Raw genomic sequence first — 18,938 nt, forward strand, 5'->3', positions numbered from 1 at the left:
GAAGCTGGAATGAGTTCAAGTTACAAAGACCACCCTTTTCTTCACCAAATACCTCTTTAGACCATACTAGAGAGCATCCGTTTGTAATCCTATATTGCTTCTGTTGACTTCAGTGAGGAGAGAGGCAGAAAACCAGGATAATTCTGAAACATCACCATGGTGAAGGAATATTGCTCATATCCCAAACCTAGGCTTAGAACTGCTACAGCAGGTGTGATTACAGACCTACAGAAGACAGAGTGACAACTTGTTGCAAGGAATATTTGTGAGGTACTCTGCTTCTCAAACCTAGGTTATACAGTCTTGCTGGCACGCACATCAAAAATAATGCTTGTAGAAAGAAGATGGATGTTGTGTCAACATGAAATCAGAGTTTTTCTCTGAGTCTATATACTCAGAGAATATACTGCAGGCACTGGAGGTTGAGCCTTTCCCCTGAGATGAAGTAGGGAGGCTTCGACCACTGTAGATGGTACACAGAGCAGGAGGTTTTGTGTGAGAGCTGAAGCTTTAGCTTCATTGTCCTGGGGTTATTCAGTGTTGCATAATTACACTCCTGTTACCTCCACTGCCTCTGCATTTCCAAAGATCAAAGGTATCTACTTCAAAGCTAGGAGCAGGGAAAACATCCTCATTCAGGGACTGCAGTGCAGAACAACAGAAAAAGAACCTGATAATACAACTTGTGTGCAAGGAGACTCACAAAGGCACATCACCACTGCAGCAAAGCACTGAGCAAGGATGAAACCCCCACATTCCCAGTATGAGCTTGCCAATGAAGAAAGCTCTTTTGCCATCCCACCACTTTTAAACCTCTTTCATTTGCTGAACCCCTCTTCTCTAGAAAGGTACAGACTCTTCCTGGATGAATTTCCAACTCCCTTTGCAGCCCTTTAGCTGCAGGCAATACACCAGAGTTTGCTGCTTGCTGCAGGGTCTTCAGACCAAGTTATAACACTGCCTTATGCCCCCCTGGGTGAAGCCAACACTCCTGACCTGAGCACTGTTCTCAGCCCTGGTTTGGCTTTGATCTTGGCCATGGCTTTAGGGTGTATGGTTGAATTCCCACTATATTTTGAGGGATGAGGGAGTAACTGAGTGCTAAACAGCAAGAGAAAGGATGGGGTAGAATAAAGAAGGGGTTCCTCAGCCCTGGAGGAACAGGAGAGGGAAAGGCAGGACCACCATAGTGCTTTTGTGCTGTGTGGGTCCTTTCCAACCCTAACTGTTCTATGATTCTGTGCCTGTGCTGAAGCTTAGAGACACCACAACGTTGGAATTCATAAGAAGGCACCTCGGGAGCTGGGGAATCAGTGTCCATGATGTAATTATAAGGATGATGTAAGAGGAGGCAAGTGCAACAGTGATTTTCAATTAATGAAGAACAATGGTAAAAGGCAGGTATGAGTCGAGGGAAGAAGTGTTGTGGAAAAGAGATAATGTTCTAATTAAATATGTGTAAAATAGGATGTACTTTTGTGATGGAAGAAGGAATCAGCCAACAGCCGTCTGTAACAGGTGAGCTGGAAAATAACTACAAAGCTATCAAGACTCTAAGTACAGATGCACACATAGAACTAAGAGCATTTTGGTCTCTCGTAGGCTCTTGCTGCCATAAATAGGGAAACAGAAGTGGCAATCGCTTGCAAAAAAATCGAAGCAGGAAGGAACAGCATCTCTGCCTTCCACCTCTTCACAGAGCAGCTCCAGCCCAGCAGCTGCAGCTTCTTCTGCTCCTGGTCTCTGCCAAGAGAGCTGGAAATAGCTCTTCCAGGGTTGGGATTGACATCCAAGCTGAAAGTGGTCCCCTGATCCATGTGCCAGCAGCAGTGCCATTCTCTGTGCTGGAAGGACCAAATAACAGGTCCCCGGATGGCTCTTAAGCTCAGTCCAAATCCCTGTATCCCATTACCAGTGCCCTAAGACATCCCTCCCTCCCCATGCTCTGGCAAGCGATTTCTGCAGGACTGCTTGGAACCAATCTTCCTTTTTGTGAGCTTTTAATGATTTGTTTTCTCAAACATGGAACTCATCCTTGTTCCATGGCATGTCTTGAACAGAAGGGAATTTTCTGCAGGAGAACTGAAAGGGCCGCAGGCTTCAGTCCAATAACCAGGTATTATGGTGAGCAGCTAAACAAGGTGCTACATCCCAGAGTCCTTAACCTGGAACAGGGCCTGAAAAGCTCCTGCAAAAAGCTTTTGCCCCTCAGAGCATTTGACAAGGCTTGTGATCAGCACAGGATTGAGAGAGGGAAAATCTAAATCACAGTTCACAGTGTATTTGACATCCCTCTATAATATACGAGAGACTACATTTAACCCCAGACTCATGTTCTGTAATACTTCATTCAATCCCTTAGCTTGCTTTGGGAAAGCAAGAGCATAATCACACCACCATCTCTGAGTTCTCCAGTGTTTCCTAGGGAGCTCCTTTAGCTTAAATGATAATTAAACACCATGCCCTGATCTCCCTGGGAGCACAAGAGCACAGAAAGGGAAGATTTCTCTTGCAAACACTCTGGCAACCTTCAGCAGAGGAGGGCAAACAATTCCTCTGCAATGAGAGCTCCCTGAGCCAGCAACATCCATGTGATAAATGGTTGCCTACAAAGCAATTTCCCCAGTGAATTGCTAAAACCATTGGGGTGAGCATCTCCAGACCTCAACACCTTGTGGAGGTGATGTTGGGCTGTTCTCATTAGTCAACGCACCAGGAGTGGGAGCAGCACATCCCTCTCTGGTCACGCTGGTCCTGGGGAGTGTCTGGTCTTGATGCTACCATTAACCTGCTGCCAAGGTCTTGGGAAAAACAAAGTGACTTACAACAGGAGTTTCCATGGTTAAGGGAATAAAAGAGCTGAGCCAGCAGCTCTCTTTTGACTGTCCTATTTGCTCCATTGTCAGAGATTATTTGATGTCCTTCTTCACTGAAAACCTCAAGTTTGTTTAAAAAGGAAGGAGCCTGTTCCTTGGAGCTGACTGCACTCACTGCAGATGGGCTCTGTGTTGCTGTTGGCCAGTGATGGGTTGAATTTGTAGCCAGCCAGTTTATGGAGATATCTCACTGCCGGGGTGGGTGGATCAGAGCATCACAACTTTCCATGGGGTGTGTGGTATAGAAGGGAAAGGGTCTGCTTTAACATGTAAGAATAAGAATACCCCACAACTGTAGGAGGAAGGGCCACAGCTCATAAAATGTGGATCCATGCAATAGCAGAACAAAGAATGTTGGTTCCAGGGGAACTCCCTCTTCTATAGTGGCCAGATCCTGTTCTCATCTCAAAGGCTTCATAGAATGGTGCTGCAGCCTCTTTGGGTATGTTCTTTCCCCATGGAGCACCATGTCTTTGCTGCTGTCTCATGTGGGCAATGGGGGTGAGAGGAGATGGAAAGCAGTGATTTACTCACATATGGCTGAAAATGATAACATGTCCCCAAATGAACAAAAACATGTTGAACTTAATTTCCCTCAGCTTCTCCCTTGCCAGGGAAAGCAGCAATTACTGGGATGAGGGAAGGGGAGAACATGACACACGGAGAATGTTAAACGTCAGGCAATCCCCAGGGAAGCAATTAGCACCTTGCAGGTTTATGTCTTAGGGGTGCAGATGCTGCCATGCAGGCACAGACAAGCAGCTTAAAACATCTTGTACACCCTCAGCTATTTTGAACCCCTGAACAGAGCCATAACTGAGTCCTTCAACCATGTAAGATGCTCTTCTGCTTCACTAGAAGGGTCCCGATAGGCTCAAAATGTGAATAAATGCTGGCAGGTTTATAGGGACATCATTAACCAGCCTGAAAACTCATTTTGCAAGTGTTTTTCCAAGTGCAGGACAATCTTAAAGCAAAGACACATTCTGCTTTTGAATCTACTGTGAGAATGTGGGAAGATAAAACTGACATGGGCAGCTGAGCTGGGGCTAAATGAATGGAAGCTGCTTTGAACACCAAATAGTTGTGGCAGATTTCAGCAGGGTCACTCCCTTCAACAGAAAACCTGCCTGCAAATTCCATTCGTTTTAAAAATGAAATAATAAAATAGAATGAAATACCCAAGACAAACCAGTGAAAAGGGATCTGCAGGTATGGAGCAGTTCCTACTGAAGGACCAGCTTCAGCTTTCACTACTGTTTTCTCCTGATAGCAAAATACAATCCTAACTATTCTATGATTCTATGAGACTATTGAAACAAGGAGAAAAGAGCAGAGGCTGGGCTGGGGAGGGTGAAGAGCAACACTTGACAAGTGTGAGTGAGGAGAGGTGGGAGAAATCACACCAAGATACCAGGGGTCAGGCAGCAGGGAACAGGGAGAGGTGAAGAGCAAGGACTGGGAAACATATATCCAGAAACCAGAGCATTAACCCTAACCATTCTATGATTCTATGATTAACATTTGCTGCAAAGCTGAAGTGCAACTGAATAGCTGCAATCCTTTTACAGTGGTGGCATTGCACACATTAAGCATCTTTCTCCAAGGCTCTGAATTTGCCAGGTGCTGAGTAGCTTCCCAGGAACCACTCATCAGCTCATGACTGAGACCAGCAAGGTGCAGGGTGAGTGCACAGGACTTCCTATGATGAGTTACCAGCCTTGCCAAGCAGTTAGCAGGGGGAGATCTTTAAGCAGCCCTGACAAGTCTGCGGTGCACTGTGTGGAACAAGGCTTTCAAAACACATCAGTCTCAAGCACTGAAAGGACCATCAGGCTGGAGCTGTTTGTAACACTTCACTTAGGGGAGCAATGACAATTGCTATGCACAGCCCTGAGAGCCCAAGTTCAACAGATCAGCAAGCATCAGGAATCTAGATATTATTCTGAGGCTTCCCTGGAAACGTAAGCACAGAATGGTTTGGGTTGGAAGGGACCTTAAAGCTCATCCAGTTCCATGGGCAGGGACCCCTTCCACTGGAGCAGCTGCTCCAAGCCCCTGTGTCCAACCTGCCCTTGAGCACTGCCAGGGATGGGGCAGCCACAGCTTCTCTGGGCACCCTGTGCCAGCACCTCAGCACCCTCACAGGGAAGAGCTTCTGCCTAAGAGCTCAGCTCAGTCTCCCCTCTCTTGGGAAGGTTCAAGCCATTCCCCTTGGCCTGTCCCTACAGGCCCTTGTCCCAAGCCCCTCTCCAGCTTTCCTGCAGCCCCTTTAGGCACTGGAGCTGCTCTAAGGTCTCCCCAGAGTCTTCTCCAGGTTGAACCAGCCCAGCTCTCTCAACCTGTCCTCATTATGTTTAGAAAACTTTTGGTGCTCAGGTCTATTACAGCCAGCAGCACAGATAGAAAATACCTACACTAATCGGTGCAGTATTTTGTACCTATGATCATCTGCTGCTTGCTTAAACAGCCTGTCATGATGGTTAAACCTGTGGTCGCACATGGGAGGTCACACATTCCCAGTGATGCAAAGGACTTGCAGGCAAATCATCATCCTACCTGTGACAGCCAAGAGAACATCAGCATGGATGTGTATATTCAACTCATAAAGGTTGTGTCACTGACAGCAAACAGCTAGTTCTGTGTTCTGAAGCTTCATCCCTATCGCAGACAACACAATCCCTGTCCCTTTGTGTCATGAGACTGAGAACTATTGAGATGGGAAGTGCAATCCAAAACGCTTCTCACTTACCCTCAGCCGACGGCCGAAGACGGTGACCTGCCCTCTCGCTTGCTCCTTCCTCTGCCTCCACTCCACGAGGTTGAGGCCATTGTCAATGGGCAGGGTGACGTTCCTCTTCCCCACTGTGGGGTTGACAGTGCCTGCCAGCAGATGTGGCTCGGTCTGCAGGGCCACCTCCATGCCATTGGCGAGCATCAGTCTGAGAGAGCCATCGGCACCGATGTAGTAGCTGTTTCGAACTTGGTCTGAAGATAGAAAAGAGATCTTTTGAAACCCAGTGATAGAGCCCCAGCTTTTCATTAGCCCCCTCACTCAGGCTTCATCAGCATTTCTGATGTCTGTCACCAAATGTCACTCCCATGTCCCATTCACAGTGAAAAGAACATTGGTTTCATCAGTGATGGACAATCACTTTCATTCTGTTGAGGTTCTGCACCTCAAAGCTTTGCAGAAAGGTCTTACACAAGTTAAAAAAGGCACCAGTATAAAATCCATGTAATACCCTAGCAAACAACACAGCTTCAAACCTTTTCCCTATCCTAAACCACTGGGGGGGGGATGCGTGTTGTAAATCACATTCCGGATGAAAACTTTCCACGCTTTCATATCCTCAAGATCCCAATTCCACCACAAGACATGAAAAAATGGGCCCACCTCCTTGTCTCACCAGTGACAGGAAATTGCACAGTGAGTTAATGCTCACCAGTTCCCCAAACAACAGCCAAACCCTTTCACTTGGGAAAGCCTTCAGGAGGCAACCAAAGCCCTCATGTGTGGAAAGAAAGCAGAGGCACTAAGCTCCCACACATCTCCGTACATCTGGCCTCTGCTAGCTCATGAGAGATCAGTGGCATTTGTGGCCAGGATTTGGGACTTGAGGAGTGGAAGAGAAGAACTGTATCCTTTCCACATCCTTCAGGAATGAGGCAGCAGTGCTGAAAGCCCATCCTTTGCATCCCCAGCTGGCGTTTCTCTCTGCAGAGAGAAGGGTAAGAAAGCACAAGGCTTGCTCAGTGTGGAATGGCTTTAAAAGCACATTATACAAAGACTGCCTTATCTGAAACTCCTCAAAAGATGGAAAATATTACCATTTTTGCCTCCCAAGCTGCCATAAATACCTAATTGTGAATAAAAACACCCATTAAATATTCATATCAATTGTTTTTCCATTCTGAAGCAAGTTGGGGTTTGTTCACTGCTTGCTCTGCCACAGCACAGCAGGAAACATGATCACAGTGGTATTATCTCTTGTCTGGACAAAACAGATCAGCAAAGAGCACAGTTTGGTATCATTAGGAAAGGAAACCTGAAACCAGTTGGTCTTTTCCTATAGTGAGTCTGATGCTGCTCCTGTTGTAGCCAGCTGGAGTCTTGCCACACTGATCTCAGCAGGACCACAACTCACTGTACACAGCAGTAATAGTGTCGATCTGCGGTGGCATTGGATTTTGCCACTATAAACATACAGCAGTGACCCATAGTGTAGAGCCAAGTATTTTAGCTATGCCACTGAGTACTGAAGTTGATGGGTTTTCAACATAGACCCCAGCAGGATCAAACCCACTGCATGCTTGGTTCTGCAGACGGAGAGATGGGGCTGTCACTCTTCTTAGATGCTTGGTTTGGTGAGGAAGTGGTAGAGGATGTGCTTTAAATCAAATCAATGAAATATCTCTGCACAGTTAATATATTCCTTCCTCTGTCACCAGGAAGCAAAGGAAAGTGTGAAGGCCACCATGAAATTCACTGAATACGTGATGTTCCCTTTGTGTCGCATAAGCAGCACAGAGGGGTTAATGGAGGATTGTCACCAGCACTGTGGGGAACTTAAACCCTCCACTTCCAACACTGTCCCAAAAGAAGGCTCTTCCCTGGCTTTGGAATTCATTCCTCAAGGGCTACATGAAATCCAGGGGCCACTGGATGCTGTATTTTATGCTGCTTTGACTCTAGGGCACTACTGCCCTATTTGGGCTTTGAACAAATGCTCACTTTGTCATTAGTCCAGAGGACAAAATCCCACCGAGGTGCTGAGGTGCCTGTGAGCTACAGAGGCTCCTAAATCCATCTGACAGGAATCTGCAGCCTTCTGAAAATGCCTTCTCAGATCTCACCCATTCACAGTGTGATCCAGAATTCCTGAGAGGTTCGCCAAGGATTTGGGAAAGCTGGACAGAGCTGTGAGTCCATAAGGAAAACACACGAGCAAAGGGAATCTGTAATATGTGTTTTGCTTGGAGAACAGTGGAGAGGGCAAGACACTCACAGACCTTTATAATAACTCCAGCTCCATCCCTGGAGAAGCACTTGGAAGGCAAATTACTTTTCAGCTGTGCTCAATACAGCCCCGGGCAACTCTTGTTTCAGTTTCCACAGTGCTGCCATGAATAAACAGCTACCCTAGTTTGGGAATTCAGTCCCTAGTGCCTATGGGGAAGCCAACCTCAGCAGGTCACAGGCCACCTCTGCAGCGTTATCCAGACCTTCACTTTCAGATGAGTTTCTTCAGATCCAAGCTTTTCCATAACTGTGTATTTCTAAGGATAGCTGAGCTGTTTGTGATACCACGTCCTGATGGTAAGAGTGGCCCCGTGCTGGAGGGCAGCACAATGAGGTAATTGACTGTGGCACCATTATCTAACTGTGCCTTCAGCTCCGGGTGTATAAATCACATCACAGTCAATTATGTCACTAAAGAGCCCCCAACAGTGGGCTCTATTGCTTAATTAGGCTCTTGAGATGAAGCCAACCTCATGCCTGTGCAGTCGCCAGACGTTTCAATGTGAGTGGATGGATGGGGCAGGGTAGAGGTTGGATCTGCTTTGCAGGCTAGAAGTAAAGAGTAAGAAAGACATAGTGTTCTCTCCAGGAATAGTGAGGATGGCTTGAAGGGGCTGGCACCCTCTCAGCTGCCCTTTCCAGAGGCAGGAAAAGCAGTGTTCAGGCATAGGAGGTACTTGCTTCTAGGAAAAGAGAAGGGGAGGGATATGCCAGTGATGTGGGAACAAATGTGACTCTGGAACACATCGGTCTCACTTGGAGTACTACATTCCTCATAAGGAGAAATGATGCTTGATACCCCATTGTTATTAGTCACAGGCTAAGAGTGAATGAGAGCTGGGGGGGGGGGGTGAAGAAAGGGGAGTCTGAAAGTCCTTTTCTCCAGGCTCTGGGAACAGGAGTGATGGCTCACACTGACCCTAAGGAGCCTTCAGAACTTGGAGATCCAGGCTGGTGTGGTGTGTGCACTACAATTTCTGTTCCTACCAGTATTTCAGCACCTTTTCCCCCTGCTGTTAATTCCTCTCTTATTTCCCATTTCAACACCTTTCCATCACCTCATCAGTCCTCCACTTCCCCACTTTACCATCACTGGTAGAACTGTGCTCATTTCCAACAGCCACAAACTGGTCCTATGAGTCCTAGCCTGACTGCTCATCTCTCTTTCCTCCTTTGTGCCTCTCCACACCAGCCCTTCAGCTCAAACACAGACCTTCTGAGGACAGGGATGGTCATTTTTCTGGATGCTTCCTTATGGATGCTTGAATAGCCAGGCAATAAAGAATCACAGAGATTCCAGCATCCAGCTGGAAGCCTGTTCCAGGAGAAGAGTTACTGCTAAGTTGGAAGCCATTAAGAGAATGAAGCAAAGGGGTGGAATGAAAGTACAGCTAGATTTATGCAACACTTTTTGTTATAACAGGAATGGTGATGATGGAAGACTGTACTGCATGAGGGCTGCAAGGCAAGGGGACCAGTTGAGAACAAAGCAGAAAACAACTGCAGAACAACCAAAGAATGAGGGAATGAGGCTAAGTAGGTGTGAGTGGGCATCTGCAAGAGTATATAAAGGTGCTAAGGATGCAGGTGAGTTTGGCATTATCAAGATGATGCCTGTTTCCAGATCACAGAATCCCAGACTGGTTTGGGTTGGAAGGGACCTTAAAGCACATCCAGCCCTCCAGGCCCTTGTCTCAAGCCCCTCTCCAGCTTTCCTGCAGCCCCTTTAGGCACTGGAGCTGCTCTCAGGTCTCCCCTTCAGGAGCCTTCTCTTGTCCAGGCTGCCCCAGCCCAGCTCTCTCAGCCTGGCTCCAGAGCAGAGCTGCTCCAGCCCTCGCAGCAGCTCCATGGCCTCCTCTGGACTCACTCCAAGAGCTTCTTATCATCCTTATGTGGGGAATCCCAAGATGATGGATAATCCATTGTTTCCAGCTTGTCTGGGAGGGCGACATTGGCCCAACTCACCTTGGAGCAGGGTGTAGAAGGCTCCTGACGCTGACAAATTGGTTGTTATTGTAACATCATCCTTGCTGGAGGTTTCCACCTGGACGTGCACGGAACTGTCTGTATCGCTGCGGAAGCTGCTCACTTGGCCAGTAGGGAAGGTCACGTTGGTCAGGCGGCCGAAGCTGTCATACCTGAAAGGGAGGAAGGAGTGAAGTCAACAGCATCAGCGGAGGAGTGGGATATAGGAATCATGCTATAAACCAGACACCAAGTCTTGAAGTCTTCGCCCAGATTTTCTCCCAGAGGAAAACACATTGTCACTGTCAGACTGTGATGAATTTTTGGCTTCATGAGAAGAAAATCACAGCTTTTAGCTGAAGAAAATCAAGCACAGAACAGAAAATGACTAAATAAGCATTAGCCTGTATTTTAACATTTCCCCCTTTGTGCTGTGCTTCTTGTTTTCAAGAGTAACTTTATTTCCTATCTATTGTGCTGTGACTTATGGCAAAGCACTGGCCTGTTCACCTTGTCTAGCAAGAACTAGGAGTTTATGGGGGTCACCAACTGTTTTCTCTGGCTGTGTCCTGAGCTCTTCAGCATTCCCCCCGCCCTTATTTTAGAAGCTAATACTAAAGGAGCAGCAGGGACCTGCCAGATTGGCCACATCAGACAGAGAACTGTCCTTTGTGAACACGGTGTAGAGCCCCGAGTGCAGCTGAGACCCCCGTGTCTGCCTTATACTGTTCCTAGCACCATCTGGAAGGGCTGGTTTCAAAGTGTGAAAAAGCAGCTCAGTTTTCACCCCTACTGTGTCCTTGGCTTTTCCAATGAGGGAATCAATATAAGCACCATCTGGGATGGTTTCTGTGATGTGGACACTCATGTACCAGGACCCAGATGAAATAAGCTGCATACATTCAGGTCCCACAGCAGTTAACAAACTGGAAGGGGGTATTGAACAGTAAAAAGGAGGAGCAGAAACTTGTGTCTAGAGGCCTTCTGAGCCAACAGAACATCCTGCCTCCCATTTGTGGCTCTGCCAAAGTGTGCCTTTGGGCCAGAGACTGAGCACAGAGCAGAGGGCTGGCAAGGGACCTTTGCTTGAGGCTGTTGTAGATGGAATTCGAGAAGAGCAGGATGCCCTACTGGCTTATCTCTGCAGAGCTGTTGGCTCTTCAGATGAGATGGACCTTCATGGAAGGGATATCTATATAGCTTTGGAGAAACAGGAGAAAAATTCCAGCTAAAGAAATCAGTGATGAGTGTTTGACTTCTTCCATTTCATTTAAGAACGATTTATATGATCTATAAGAAGATCATATCAAGAAAAGATATCACTTGGGGATACCAAGTGAATGGTGGGTGAGCAGAGAGGACTCACTCTTTTGCAATACCCTTTGGTAGAGCACAGTGTCCAGTGAAAGCACCATTCCTCAGAATGATGAACTAATGTAAATGATACATTAGGGATAGCAGCTTAGAAATCATGATCTAAGAGGCAAAGCCCCCCCCCAAAAGGGTTAATTTAGAAGAGGGGGAACAATGGGAAGATGACATCCTGCCAATGGTTCTTCTGAAGAGGATTATAATGAATTGGTCATCACATCTACTGAGGATGTGACAAGAAGTAATCAGATTGAATGGAAGCAAGGAAGACTCAGATCAGAAGCTGGAGAACGTTTTCCAGGCCTATGGTTGCTCCAAGCAATAGTTGGAGCACTGGAAACTCCATTGCTCAACGGTTTGAAGGATAGGGAAATGTGTTAGGGAGGGTCTGGGTATAGTTGATCAGACTCTGAGGGAGTAGATGGTTGAGGAGCTCTTGATCCTTCTCTTCAGGATTACTCTGAGGTAGGGAATAAAACCCCATCTAATAACAAAAACCCCTGAACAAACAAGGGAAGGGAAAAGGGAAATGGAAGGGAAAGGAAAAGGTCAAGAAGGGGAAGGGGAAAGGAATGTACTCTTGAACTGCAACCTATGAGAGACTCAGGTGCAGCCATTGGAGTGACTCTGCAGTATACATGAAAAGAAATCCATCTTCTCTTCCATTCTTAATCCATTTCCAGATGCATACACAGTGCTGGCACTTTGCTTCTGACAATACATTGTCAGTGCCTTAGTGTGAGGCAGGGCTGGCTGAGAAGTGATTTTTGCCCAAGTTTAATATTTAGTGCATAGTGACTAAGGGGGTGAGCCCATTGCAAGTGTCTCCATCCCTCAGGGTTGGAGCCACCCATTGGGCAGAAGGGGAGGTAGGAAGGTAGAAGAAAGCATTTGGTCCTCCATGGTGTTGGCCTATCAAGTCAAGGGATTATCCAAGCACAGGGGACAAGGCAGCCTTGCTCTTTCTCTCCACGCTCTTGACAATCAATCAGCCACTTGTGCAATGGAAAAGAGGGAATGGGATGAATTCAGGACTTCAGGACTGCATTGCAGGAGTTTGGCAGAGACCAGTTACAGCTTTTCCAAGCAGCCAGCAGCACTCAGCTTGGATTCGAACTGAATCTCCTTGCAAGAGCCAGGACTAACGTGCTCTCAGCACCAAACGCTTTGCTCCGTGCTTGTGGGTGTCCTGTTTGCACTGACATGGTATATGCTTTGATTGTGCTTTCTCCACAGTCATCTGCACATCTCCTCCCAGAACAGCGAGTCTTAAACTGGAAACATCACAGGTGATGATATCTTTAACCCTTCTGTTGAGACAGGACACAAGGGACATGATTTAGTCTCTCCTTTAAGCTGAGAAAACATGACATTAAGAGTCCTATATATAAACCAGTCTGAACTGTAAAGGTAGACCCAGACCTCACATGCTCCAAACTTTAAGGAGGATGGATATGAACTTGGCACCTTGGTGGTACCAGCAGGACTTACTTATATTGCTCTATTTATACTTTAAATAATGAGCTGCTCCTGAAACTGAGCCTGATTCACCTCTTAAAGTCATAGCACAAAACCTACACGTGCTGCACTGAAGTCTAAGGGGCGAGTTTGGTGTAATTCAGGAGTAAGTGTGAAAGGAGGTCTGTGGATGAGGGAAAGAAGGAGAGCAACAGCCAGGATGGGGGCAGAAAGCTCTTCCATGGGAGCTATTTCATTTAGGTGTTGAGTCAATGTCTTGTGAGTCACGTTTTATCCTAATTGAACGACACTCAGCACCATGCTGAGAGTCACCAGAAAACCTGTACTCTATTCAAGCCCTGCTTTGGTGCTCCAAAGAAAGCCTCAAAAACCTGTGGATGTCCAGTTTAACAGCCCCAAGCATGAAAAGGTGTGATGGTGCCTAGCCCTCTGTGCACACATTTCTCTTTTAAAGTCAAAATTACCAAGTACAATACATACATTTTACACAGTTCCATTTTTACAGCTGTACAACACTTACACTATAAGGAAGAACTTCACCAAGGGCAAGGACTTCCATTTGGGATGTTAGATCCCCAGAAGCAAGGCTCTTTTTGGGCCAGAACAGCCTGGAATGGTGTGCTGGAATTGGTTTAAGATGTCTGCATGTGTACATTAGACTTTTGGCACCTCTTTAGTCACCCCATTAGCTTCCATCACAAGTAACCTGGACCATCTGTGTTTTCTGCCTTCGCAAGAGCTGCTGCCCCTCTGCCAAGCAACGAAGAAGGGACTCACTTTGGGGATGACAGCTCCCCTATTTGCAGCTGCAAGGATGTCATGTATTACACAGGCAGAAATGGGAGAAGGCAGCACAATTACACTGTTCCCATTGCTATTACTTTTATCTGGTGCAGATGAAGTGTAAAACACCCATGTCCGGAGAAAAACTCCTTTTAGCCAGCCCAATGCAAAAGGAGGTGCAGGAAGCCAGCTAGCATGGATACACACAGCATTTTCCTCTTGGCAAGTAGCTCCTTTTCTCTTTTGCTCAGGACTGGAGCATTTTCCCCTTTTCCCTTCATTTACATCACACAGCACATACCTGATATCATCTGTCACATACCCTCAGTCTCCCTGGATGCTTGAAGGCTTGCACATCCCAAAGAGGTAATGTGCTTCATGAGTTAAATGAGGTGGTTCTTTCTACCTCTGCTTTTAGCCCTACAAAGGCATTTCTAGGGCACGTTCTTAGCTTGGAAAGGCCAAGTGCCTGGCTCTTATATAGCTGCAGGTGTGCCCTGGTATTTGCAGTGAGATAAATCTCTCCTAGTCACCTCATTTTGCAGCTAAGCTGCCTAGGCCTCTTTCCACAGTGTTGGGATTTAGGAGTTGGGCTGGTTTTCATCACAGCCCAAGACTTCTGTGTTCTCCAAATGCTCTGAAAGCACCAGAATTAAGGAATATCTGAATCAGGGGAGCACACACAGCAGCCACTACGAGCAATGAATTCATCACCTGCTAACACAGCTGCTGCCTCCCATTCCAACCTGCTGCACAGACTCAGCGCTTACCATTACACTGGCAATTACTAGGCCAGCAAAGGAAGCCGTTGCCATCCATTCCCAATTGGAAACGTATTTAGCTAAGGTTCAATGCACAGAATTAAAATGGTATTTGGTGCTTACGAGCCCTAATTGTAAGCTTGTAAACATCCAGAGCTTTCATTTATCACATTACCATTGTGTAGAGACCTGGGGCTTGGGAATTAAAAGACAGCAATCCCAAGTACCGTCTATTTAGAAATCAATTCCTTGCCTGAGTCTCTGGGTTTCTTCATTTTAGCTTTTTTTTCTTTCCCATTTCATCAGCCCTTTAAGACAGCAAGATAAGAAAAAGCTCACTATGATAATATTGCATTTAGTGACAAAGTGTCCTTTGTAAACTCTATTTTCAATGTAATTATACAGATGTGCATCCACTGCCTCCTTACACGTTTTCAAATGATGTTACCCAGAGCATTAAAAATGAATCTATAACAGGCAAATACACATGGAGGCAAAGTCCCTAATAACACAAGGCCAGGTTCCAGCCATCATCTATAGAATCTTCTGACTGCCCTGATGTGCTGAGGAAGATAGGAAGATCTTGCTCTAGCTTTTATGATACTCCTGGTTCCCTTGGTTCTTAACTAAGCTCTGACACCACCAGGCATTCATTTCAGGCCAGGCCAATGGCTCAAGACATGACCTCACAACTCAGTGAGAGTACTGGAGAGGTACTATTTTATCATGGCACTTACTGGAGTTTTGCTGTAACTTCCTCAGAAGAACAACAAGAGAGAGACCTCATAGCAGCCTTCCAGTATCTGAGGGGGGTCTACAGGGATGCTGGTGAGGGACTGTTTGTTAGGGACTGCAGTGATAGGACAAGGGGTAATGGGTTGAAACTTAAACAGCAGAGGTTTAGATTGGATATAAGGAAGAAATTCTTTACTGTGAGGGCGCTGAGGCACTGGAATGGGTTGCCCAAGGAAGCTGTGAATGCTCCATCCTTGGCAGTGTTCAAGGCCAGGCTGGACAGAGCCTTGGGTGCCATGGTTTAGTGTGAGGTGTCCCTGCCCATGGCAGGGGATTGGAACTGGATGATCTTAAGGTCCTTTCCAACCCAAACTGTTCTATGATTCTATGATTCTAAGAATTTGGTTATTTTATAATGAAGAAACAGTGGAGCTAAGATATCTTGCTAAAAGGAAAGGGGGAGCAGAAGACAAAGGTATTTCTCACACCCCAGTCTCCTGCAGGAGCAGAAAGAGACCCTCACTTGAATGACTAAACCAAGGACACCACCAAACTCAAGTGTTTGACTTGAGATATCATCAGGTGCTAAAGGGATGTTATCAACGCAGTAAGTGAGCTTTTCTCAGAGTCAAGAAGTGGTTGCTCCTCTGAAGGCAATAAGGGTTATTTATCCCTGGGTTCCACTAAAAAAGAACAAAATCCAAAGCCTTTATGTCAACTGCAAGGCAAACTGAGTCTGCATCTCACCTCGGGGTAGCTGCTGACCACAACACCAAGTTCTTGTACCCCAGTTGCCCAGTTTGGTGCACCAAACACTGCTGATGCTGGGGTGGGACCTCTCTGAGTTCTGGGGGTCACTGGGAAGCCACCCAAGGTCCTCCTGCATGCTCAGTCCAGCTGGCTCCTACCTTGCACCCATTACAGTGTGTGAGGTTTGGCAGAGCTTGGTTCCCTGTAAAACAGCATGCCCTGTTATAGGTCAAAGCTCCCTTTATTGCCCATCTGAAGATCTGGCTCCACAAGACCCTTTGCCCTCCAGGCAGCTGCGAGCCACATCTTGGGCAGTCCATGAAAAGGTTTTGGGTTTCTGGGCTTGGCTGCAAGTGATGTGAAAGGATTTAATTCCATCTGGGAGGAGGTGACCTTTGAAACTAATTGGGCACGCAAAGGACCTAAGCAAAAAGGCTTCGTTTGGGCTAAATAATGCAGTGAAGGTTTGACTTGGGCTCAGGGGGGAAACGGAATTACCATAGAGTGATACCATCTCAATGAGCTAATAGAGATAATTGCTGTATTCTTGATTTAAACAAATACATTAATAAGAATTCCCAGACTCTGGAGCAAACAGCAACTGCTCAGAAACTTTGTGAGAGCTGGTAGCAATTTTATCAGGTCGAGTGAGAAAGCAGCAACAACAAAGCCGCCAGTAGTCACATACCACCCTTTGTCTTTGACTTGAGGAGTGGAACAACAAGAAGCTGTTCCCCTGGCAGGGTTTCCAGATCAGCTTCCCCTGCTGCTGATTATCACTGTCACAAGTTCAATGGGAAGGCAAGGCTTTAATCCAGTTACTGGACAAGCTGAGCTGCATTGCATTAATTGACAGCGAATGTCAAGCTCTCTGCAGAGGCAGAGAAGGTCTCTATAATGCTAAAATCATCAAAGAAGTCCTAGATAGGCCTTTGGGGACAGGCTAATTACTGCAGGGAGCAAAGTTGCACTCTCAAGGAAAGGGAAACTTCACCATTATGCACTGAACCTTACTCAGCACTCAACCCAATAAAGCAGGATTGTGACAGCAGGCTGTGGTGTAGGATGGGTGAAAGAAGAGCTGTGCTGGGAGCAAGTCTGCTGCTGCCTGCAGACAGCGCATATCTCCTTCCACTACAGAAACAAAGGGACAATGGGCCAGTCCAGCCTTGGAGGACCTGGATTCCCTGGTGTGCCCTAGAGACAGACCTCCAGGATCAGTGTATCCTGCCTCCTTCTCTCCAGAATCACAGCAACATTCCCATAGGCCACAGCTCTTTGTAGACATATGATAAAGGCTGAGAACAACTCAGGTTGCTCAGATTGCTGCTCTAGTGGAAGGTGTCCCTGCCTGTGGTTGGAACTGGATGAGCTTTAAGGTCCCTTCAACCCAAACCATTCTAGGGTTCTATGATTCTATGAAATGCCCTTTTATGAGCAACAAACAAAGGGGAAACAGAGATGCTGGATGTGTATACATGTAATGTTGTTGCTCTTGCAACACCACTGCTCTTTCATGTTGGATGTCTGGTCTATGGATGTCTATGGACAGACAAGTAAAGGCAAATCTTAGGAGGACGTTCTTCATGGGACCACTAGTGAAGTGTAAACTTGCCAGGTGAATTCACCTTTACTCTTAAGTTTTTAAACAGTGGTGTCCAGATTGCCCTGGCCCATAAGCCACTATTATGGGCTGTGAAAAACATGAAGTTTCTCCTCAGAATTAGATATGATGCCTTTATTTCCTGGCCATGAACACAACAGAAATAGGAGCTTCACCTTCCCCCTCAGCCATGACTGAAAACCCTGAGTAGAGCACTTCCCAGCTGCTTGTGATAGCAGGATTTAACTAAATCACTTAAACTTACAGTAGATTTCCTGATGTTCTGACACAGAAACCAATAAACTAAAGGTACTGAATGTTGATTTGGTTCACATCATCTTCTTCAGTTTATTGGATATCAAGGAACTTAGATTCCACCTTGCCTTGCCTGCACTTATCCCTGCAATTTGTGTTTGACTCATGCAAATCTCCTATCTGGTAATGACTATATCTTAAGAAAGGCCTCAAGAGCCATGATCTAAGACACAAAGATACTGGTTCTCATGCTTGGTCACTCCAACAGTCAGGCAATCTCAGCCTCAAAATATCCTGCCTTCCTATCAACTTGAGTGTCTCTGGCTTTGCCTTCCAGCCCCTTACCCTTCTCAAGCCTTGCACTGTAGGTGGCAGTTTTGTGCTGACATGCTGTGACCTAGACACTTTCCAGTCTTCTTCACATTAAGATAAGCAGATCAAGCCTCTTTCTCCCCACGAATGCATTTTGGTAGTGTTTTTCTGCATAGCATTTGATTTCCACTGTCCTTCATAAACCGCAACCATCAGAACTGGCAACATTAGTCTCACTGATGCTGCACAGAGATAAAATCAACTTCCTACTACCCACTACAAGAAAAGCAGGATGAGTAAATGTGTTTGTTTTAGTTGTCCATCCAAGCAACAAGTTGGACAGATTTGCCATGGAATTATGCTGAGGATCACACTGAATGACTTGATGCTTTTGCTTACTGCAACCTCTAGAGTCAATGCTCAGTGCAGTTCTTCAGATGTGGCCTGTTACATGTGTACCCTGGCATTAGAGGGTGTAAGAACATATTTTGTTTAAATGAAGCCTACTTTATCAAGCAATTTAAGTCTCTCACCTTCATTTACTGATTTTTACATTTTATTGGTCTGATTTTATATATTTTTCTCACATTACACGTGCTAAACCTGGGTAGAATCAATCCCTGCTGATTCACCTGAAACAATCCCATTGGATCATAGAATCCTAGAATGGTTTGGGTTGCAAGGGACCTTAAAGCTCATCCAGTTCCAACCTCTGCCACAGGCAGGGACACCTTCCACTATACCAGGTTGCTCCAAGCCCTATCGAACCTGGCCTGGATGATTCCCTATTGATTATCTTTGAGAGCTATCACAGCGCCAGTTCTTGAGCCATTTGATGCGTTCTTTTAACAATGGAGACAAGCAAACTGATGTGCTTTCCAAGTCCCTAGTGGATAGGATAGAATAGGATAGGACAGGATAGGATAGGATGAATAGTGACGTTCTCCAGTTCAAGCAAGGAAGATAGAGACTGAGCAGATAAAAAAGCTTTCTAGCAATAACAGTAAGATAAATACGTTGCTATC

The 18,938-nt window shown here is 46.2% G+C and overlaps 1 protein-coding gene across 1 annotated transcript in view; it reads right to left on the reverse strand.

Moving 5' to 3' along the window:
- Positions 1-18,938, reverse strand: part of TENM4 (teneurin transmembrane protein 4) — a 404,484-nt gene that overhangs the window by 18,219 nt on the left and 367,327 nt on the right. The window contains exons 26-27 of the mRNA XM_034073053.1: positions 9,865-10,037; positions 5,629-5,864 (exon numbers count right to left, since the gene is read on the reverse strand). Coding sequence (XP_033928944.1) covers positions 5,629-5,864; positions 9,865-10,037 — 409 coding nt within the window. The remainder of the gene's footprint in view (positions 1-5,628; positions 5,865-9,864; positions 10,038-18,938) is intronic.

The sequence above is a fragment of the Melopsittacus undulatus genome, chromosome 2 (assembly GCF_012275295.1).
Source record: "Melopsittacus undulatus isolate bMelUnd1 chromosome 2, bMelUnd1.mat.Z, whole genome shotgun sequence".
Classification (NCBI taxonomy): Eukaryota; Metazoa; Chordata; class Aves; order Psittaciformes; family Psittaculidae; genus Melopsittacus; species Melopsittacus undulatus.